Genomic DNA, 7,500 nt, shown 5'->3' on the forward strand with positions numbered 1-7,500 from the left:
AATGAGCTTTATCAAATTTCGTAACCGATGTCTTTGGCGTGCTTTCTCCTCCACAAATCTCCAGCCATCTTTGTGTTGACCGTATGCCTTTAACCCGAGGAGTTAATCTGCGTCCAGCCGTAGTCGACTAACAACCAAATACTTAATTTACTGGTAAGACGAGTAGACGCACGAAGAATTCTTCATGAAAATGGAGCCCGGAGCTCTCTTGATAAGCGTTCAGCTATCTCGGAATACAACACAAGACTAACCTGCACATTGTTGTTGTTAAGGTTGTTGTCGTTATTGTTGTTATTGATGTTGTTGTTGGCGTTGCTGGCTAGAAGGCCGACCAGGTTCGTGGCCGACATGACCAGGGCTAAAAGGCTGAAGGCGCTGAAGCCTCCCCCTCCTCCTCCCCCTCCTCCAGATTCCTGAAGATATGGAAGAGATGGTGGGCTGCTAAACAGATAAACTAATAGACAGTTACGCTGATGGACGAGTGAACTGATATGCAGGGAGAAAAATGCAGAAAGGTGAACAGGAAAACTATCAAACAAGTGCACAAACAAGGGAACCATTAAAAAGGAAGAAAATACTAAGACCTGAATTCTTGCGTTGAAAGGAAAACTAATAGATCAAATAAAAGATAGAAAATACAGCTAATAAATGCAACGCACGAGAATTACAACCTTAGGAGACACCAAATGATTGAAGAAGAATCCCTTTCCTTCCGGAGCAGGACACTAACCTATGCACGCCGGGAAGAGGGAGGTTCTCCCTAACCCACCCGGCTACATGTTTGTGTGTGCGTGCATATTCCTATTCTACAAAACAAAGAACAAGAAATACAGAAAGAACATTGGAGGGCCAAAAAATCACATCAGACATCTTTAAGAAGAGCAAACAGGAATCAACGACAACTCACCTGTTCGCAATCCTCTCCCTGGTTGGGGAACCATATGACGGGAGGTTCTGTCGTGGTGGTGGTGGTTGTCGTTGCATAACTCCTGAAGTAGGCGTTCCTCACTTCCGAAATTGCCTTAGGCAACATCTCTAAGACTTCGCGTGGATGACCCACGAACGGCTCACTAAGCGTGGCCATCATTTTCTCTGGATTCGAATACCACTTGTTGCTAAGGTCGTCCTTAAGAGGAGTTCCAGGATGATGTGGGACACGTAATCTGAAAGGACCTGGAGATATCCTTCCTGGAACGTCATGATGTGGAGCAGCCCTTTGTAGATTCTGGAGCAGAAAGTTTGGCATCCTTGAGTGATGATCACTGACCGCTATTGCACGCCGAGGGTGATCATATCCACCAGGAAACAAGTAAGATCCTGTAGGATTTGTAAAGGATATCATGGACAATAAAGATATCCATTTTTTCCATCCCCACATCGCTTTTTGAGTACAAAAGAAGAAAAGCGACCTTTAATACCGTCTGAATAATATTAGTCTTATATAGCAGGAGTCCTCCTGTTGGAAATATGTCTGGAGGCCTCAGACAAACTTTCTCAGAGACGAGCCATATGACGCACCTACGCCGCCGCCTCACACAGTACGGGACACGCGTTCCCTTTGCTGAGTTGAGCTCAGAGACGATGAGCAGACAGTTATCTCGCCCCATTAACCAACTTGGCTGCGAATAATGAAGTTTACGGGGCTACCTCAAAGAACTGCAATTCATGGTCGTATTTGGCATTCTTAACACTTCACGGACGAGCGATCTCACGTTATAACCACCCTCAAAGTCACGTTGATCACAATAAGGTTTGGTTTTTTTTTTTTCTTGGGTTGTGTCATACCGTTAGGTTTCTTTATTTTTTTTTTTTTTTTTTTTTTTGACAAGGTTGATCCACTTAGCATATCAGTGGACATGAAGACTTTACACTGGAGCAGATTAATTAAAGGAGGTCACAATAGAATATCACGTAAACAGTTTCCTCCTAAGAGTCAACTATTTCCTTTGGCCTGGAGATGAGCAGATATTTTATGTCTCACTTCTAATAATGAAGAATAAAATTTTATCTCAGTGGTTTCCCTAAAATAACAAAATGAACTGCTTACCATTAACATCTATATTACTAAAATACTTTCATGCTTACTCTATATTATACGTTGCCTTATTTCATTTATGGATACTCTAGACTGCTCACGAATGTCTCTTATTACAATAATAATACAACTAGTGCTGGGAAAATCAATACATATGAGGCAATGAATGAATCATATGCCTTTCAAATTCGTCAGCGGTGATGCCGTTCCACCCGGGTAAGCTACACCTGTAGAGAGAGAGGCAATCTGCTCCTGAACGGCCCCTGCTTCCTGCCACGCTCAGAGGCCACCTTGCTGATTCCCAACCCGGGAGGAACTCCACGAAGGCGGCGCTGAAATTGGACGGAGTGGAATGGTTGTAGTATTTGTACAAATAGTGTTCTTCTGAATTTGCTTAGAAAACTTGTGCTGCGATCATAGTCTCAAGGAAAGGTTTAAAATAAATCCGATAAATTCGTGCACATACACACATATGAATACCTCTACTATCGTTGCTATTAGCACAGTCTACTGTGATGACAATCAAAAAGTAAAAGAAAATATATACACACAACAAATATAAAAATAATATAAAAAATAATACTACCTTTCACATAGGAAACATTTCATTTACATAGTAAAAAAATTTTATATTTGCCAGACTTTTTTATTTATAAATTTACTGATATTCACAGTTGTATTTATTTCATTTATACATAAAGTCAATTTCTAATCGTTAAAACGAATTCTAGATTCAATTTCACATTTAACCCACCTCATTACTTCAGCAATATCCTCTCCTAGTTTTCCAAATCCAGTGCTCATCTTGTTTGCCTGACACAGAGCCCTCAGCACACAACCTTCTTGAGGAGACTGGCCATTCTTCCCCTCTCCAGTCAACGATCGTGTTGGGTTCGAGTCTTTGGAAGCGACGGAATCTTCAATAGCACCGCCAGGGGCTTTTTGCAGAATGTTGGCTGCGTGGATACCGTGGAAAACGTTCCCAGAGTCTGCATTCAGATCATCGGCAGAGACTTCGTCTCCAGAAACGCTTCCATGGGTCGTACTTATATCACTGGTTATGTCAACATCATAAACGTTTCGAGGGGCTGTACCTAAACTATCAGTTGCTACGGCATCACCCATCGTGCGCGTCGTTTGATACCACACCCTTAGGAAAAGTAGAGCTACTCCGGCAGCCACGTCTTCAGGATCCGGGGTCAATTGTCCTTCCGAATCCGAAAAAGTATCGTTGGGTAGTATTAAGGCTCGCTTCTTACGCCCTGCGAAGGTCACCATCGTCAGGAGGTCGAGGTTGTTGTTGTTGTTGTCCTCGTTTCCATCCTGCGGGTGATTATATGCATAAGAACATCGTCTGTCTATCTATTTAACTACACATCTGCTATGATCAATTCAGGAATAGGAAAAGTCCAAGATATTCCTACACGATAAGATTTAAATTCATTGGGTATTGCTAATCAATATGAATAACACCCAACATTTGAGGTCAAGGCCGAAACCAATTTGACCAATTAACATTAATCATTTATTAATCGTAGATTTGTTTATGCTAATGAAGAAAAGATTTACAATGTATTGAATTATAGCTGTTATCTGTCCTCGGCTGTCTGTGCATGTAAGAATAATTAACAGGAGTGTTATCGCAAAGTAGCTGACAGCAATCAAAATATTGTCCTAAGACTCCCTGGTGCCATACCCTGAATAAGAGCCCAACCAGCATTTACCAGCACGTTGTCATTGTTAAGGTTGTTGTTGTTGTTATTGTTGTTTATGTTGTTGTTAGAGTTACTGGCAAGGAGGGACACGAGGTTCGTAATGGAGACCGCCATGGCTAGGAAAGTGAAGGCGTTGAAACTCCCTCCGCCAGACGGCGATGAGGCCGCTGCCTCTTCTTCCTCGCACTCTGGAAAGACAAGGAGTGAGGCACTGATGCCATTGCACGTTTTAAAGGCATTCTAACTCAAAGTTTAGATTTCATGATTAATTCATAATTAATACATAACTTATTTAAATAAAGTGAAAGATTGACGATGGATATAAGCAGACATTGGTGGTTTTAAACTGGCGAGTCATCCGTTCGCATTAATCAAGCCTATCCTGTTTTCGCACAGAAAATCAACAGCAGCCGGTAAAAGATGCGACCAGAACACTAAGTGTTAGATAAGAGGTACTCTAAAACAGCCCGTAAAGCTGCTATAGGCCACCAGAAGTTGCTATCTTTACCTCACACATTATACCTAACAATTATTTTTTTAGGAGATAATACACCGATTTTTTCAACAATGCTGATTAGCCTATACAAAACATTTGATGGTTCATATAAAAACGAACCAATGTCCAGGCCCTCACTATTCCATGATATCAAAGTGGAAGGCGGTTGCTACAAACCAGGCGAACAAAAGCGTGCATGGAAAGAAGGACAATTCCTTTGTCCATTGCAATTTATTCAGCTGACGTTTCAGGATCATCTCTGTCCCATTTTCAAAGTTATAAAATTAAAAATAAAAGTTAAAACAAACTCAGGCTTAAAAAAGGTTTTACATAAAATAATTATAGCATAAAAGCAAAACATGATAAAAAGTTACAAAGTTTACCGAGCATTAATGGAAGGCAAAGACTGAGTGACACTCGGAGCCTATTGGTTCCAATGGAAACTCACAGAGGAGTTGACGTGGTCTGAATATTCAACTGGGGAACTAGCCGTTTGATAAAGAGTGATTCAAGTATTGACAACTGATGGTCATTTGGAGCCTTGCCTCCTATTTTAAAACGTTTATAAATTTTTAAACAATATTTTTCACCCAAAATTGGAAATACCATCAGTTCCTAAACTATCATTTTATGCAAGTGTCCAGGACGTACAACAAACAGTGTACAAGTTGAACTTAAATTAATACCCAGTAACCCAATGACGATTGGGTCCTTGTTCAAGTATAAAGAAAGGCTTCACCCTTTGATGACCTCGGGAGTGATTTATATGTTTAATCGTCCCAGATGTGACCTGGGGAAGTATATGGTCTCCACTTGTAGGTTGCTGAAGGTGAGATTAGACTCTCGTTGTGGCGTAAATTACCGAAAGGGCATGAAACTATCAGCCCTGAATTCTCATGCATAAGAGATCGCACCAAAAAATGTAATATGACATAGATTACAAATATTTAAAAACAATATGCAAGGCTCCAAATGATCATCAGTTGTCTAAACCAGTCTTTATCAAACAGCTAGTTCCCCAGTCAAGTATTCAGACCACGTCAATTCCTCTGTACCTCTCATGAGTTCCGTTGGAACCAGCCAGGCCCTGAGTGTCACTCAGTCTTCTTCCATTGCTGCTCGGTAAACTTCGTTCCTTTCTACCATGTTTTGCTTTTATGCATTTATTATTTTATATAAAAACTTTTTAAGACTGAGTTTGATTTAACTTTTATTCTTCAATTTTATAGCTCTGAAAATGGGACAGAGATGATCCTGAAAAGTCAGCCAAATAAAGTATAAAGAGCAAAGGAATTGTTCTTCATCCCATACTCACTATTATATATATATATATATATATATATATATATATATATATATATATATATATATATATATATATATATATATTTTGAATACAGAATTTAGACCGAAGGCCAAGCATTGGGACCAATGAGGTCATTCAGCCCTGAAACGGAAATTGACAGTAAGAGTTTAAAAGGTGTAACAGGAGGAAAACCTTGCAGTTGCACTATGAATCAATTATTAGGAAGGCCCACTGCAAAGAACCTTAAGTAATGCCTACAGTGCACCACAGGAGGTGCACTAACAACACTATCCCATGGGGGTATATATATATATATATATATATATATATATATATATATATATATATATATATATATATATATATATATATATACGGGGTATATATATATATATATATATATATATATATATATATATATATATATATATATATATATATATATATATATATATATATATATATATATATATATATAACAGTATGGCCCGCAGAGATTATAACTAGGTATAGAGTTATTCATGTCCATTACCAACGTATCGGGATACAAATCCCATCTTTTGGGCTAAGAACAGAAAAAATGAAAATCCATACATCAGGAGTCAGACTAAAATGGAGCACAAAAAGTAAATTATTCTATTTGAAAAAAAATAATGAATACATCAATAAACATTAAACTTGAAATAGAAGCAAAATGGCAAGTAATGAAATACGAAATTACCATTAACGAAAAAACCTACTAAGCATATTAACACTGATTTCAGAAAAAAAAACACACGATAAAAGCACAAATGAACTTCAGATAAAATTACATTATTCCCAAAGACAGAAGAAAAAGTATTTAACAAGCAAAAATTCCTGTACATATTTATAAACAGTAAACTGCAAAATCATCGAGACGAGAACTTACTGATATAGAGGCTATGTAAAAGACCGAATAAATTATTTTTGGACAACAGGGAAGGCAAACGCAGAGAGGCGAGAATGGACGAATGGTCTATTAGGCAATGTTTAATGGTACAGCAACTGAACGGTTGCTGAGATTTGTTGATAACTGTTTAATGAAGAGGGACTCGAGAATGGGTAATGACATTATCTATTACTTGAGATGGGATTTTGAAATCACTGTAAAGAATATTGTGTTTACATTTTACCGTACGGCGGCGTATTGCAGTGAATTCCTTCCTGGATAAAAACTAATCCTGTTCTGCGACAGACACCGCGATGACAGTCGATGTGACCCTTCAACAGACGACTGGAATTATCCCATAGGATCGCAAATTACATTTGGGACGAGTGAACAAATATAATGTTGAAGATCGCATCAGTTCCGGTAGGGTGTCTTCGAACTTGAATAGACTTCTGATTTTTCAAGGTTTCTTGAAAATAAAATTGAATTTGTATTTTGAACAAAAAGGCATAGATTTATATACAATTCCTTTTTAGGTACATTAAAAGTGGATGTCTTAGGCTTAACTATGTCAATTAAAAACTTAGATTTTTTCAAGTAGGTGGGATGGATAACAATTTCTACTAAAATAGCTTTGCAATAAAACCGTCATTATTTTATATATATATATATATATATATATATATATATATATATATATATATATATATATATATATATATATGTGTGTGTGTGTGTGTGTGTGTGTTTGTGTTTGTGTGTGTTGTGTGTGTGTACACGATTTACAAGCACACAGGCACGGACACATGCCCGGACGCATATTCTAATGCGACAAAATATTCAAGTGCTTATTTGAGCAACAAACAACTGACCTGCGCTGAGATCCGGAAACCATATGACGGGCGGCTTAGTGGTCGTCGTAGTTGGTGTAGCCGTGGTGGCCGAGTAATGGTCGTAAACTCGTCTAACAGTACCAGGCAGCAGCTGCAACACTTCTGCAGGTATGTCCACTGCCTGCTCTCCAGTAGTGGAAGGGGG

The 7,500-nt window shown here is 38.5% G+C and overlaps 2 protein-coding genes across 2 annotated transcripts in view; both read right to left on the minus strand.

Moving 5' to 3' along the window:
- The window catches only part of LOC136841710 (uncharacterized), a 4,334-nt gene extending 2,956 nt beyond the window's left edge, over positions 1-1,378 (minus strand). Inside the window, exons 1-2 of the mRNA XM_067108933.1 lie at positions 908-1,378; positions 252-413 (exon numbers count right to left, since the gene is read on the minus strand). Of these exons, the coding sequence (XP_066965034.1) occupies positions 252-413; positions 908-1,378 (633 nt within the window). The remainder of the gene's footprint in view (positions 1-251; positions 414-907) is intronic.
- A 2-nt stretch (positions 1,379-1,380) lies between these two features.
- LOC136841709 (uncharacterized) overlaps positions 1,381-7,500 on the minus strand; it is a 6,788-nt gene continuing 668 nt past the window's right edge. Inside the window, exons 1-4 of the mRNA XM_067108932.1 lie at positions 7,335-7,500; positions 3,760-3,938; positions 2,790-3,358; positions 1,381-2,367 (exon numbers count right to left, since the gene is read on the minus strand). The exon at positions 7,335-7,500 is cut by the window's right edge and continues 668 nt beyond it. Coding sequence (XP_066965033.1) covers positions 2,181-2,367; positions 2,790-3,358; positions 3,760-3,938; positions 7,335-7,500 — 1,101 coding nt within the window. The 3' untranslated portion in view covers positions 1,381-2,180. The remainder of the gene's footprint in view (positions 2,368-2,789; positions 3,359-3,759; positions 3,939-7,334) is intronic.

This window comes from Macrobrachium rosenbergii, chromosome 9 (assembly GCF_040412425.1).
Source record: "Macrobrachium rosenbergii isolate ZJJX-2024 chromosome 9, ASM4041242v1, whole genome shotgun sequence".
In the NCBI taxonomy this organism is placed as follows: domain Eukaryota; kingdom Metazoa; phylum Arthropoda; class Malacostraca; order Decapoda; family Palaemonidae; genus Macrobrachium; species Macrobrachium rosenbergii.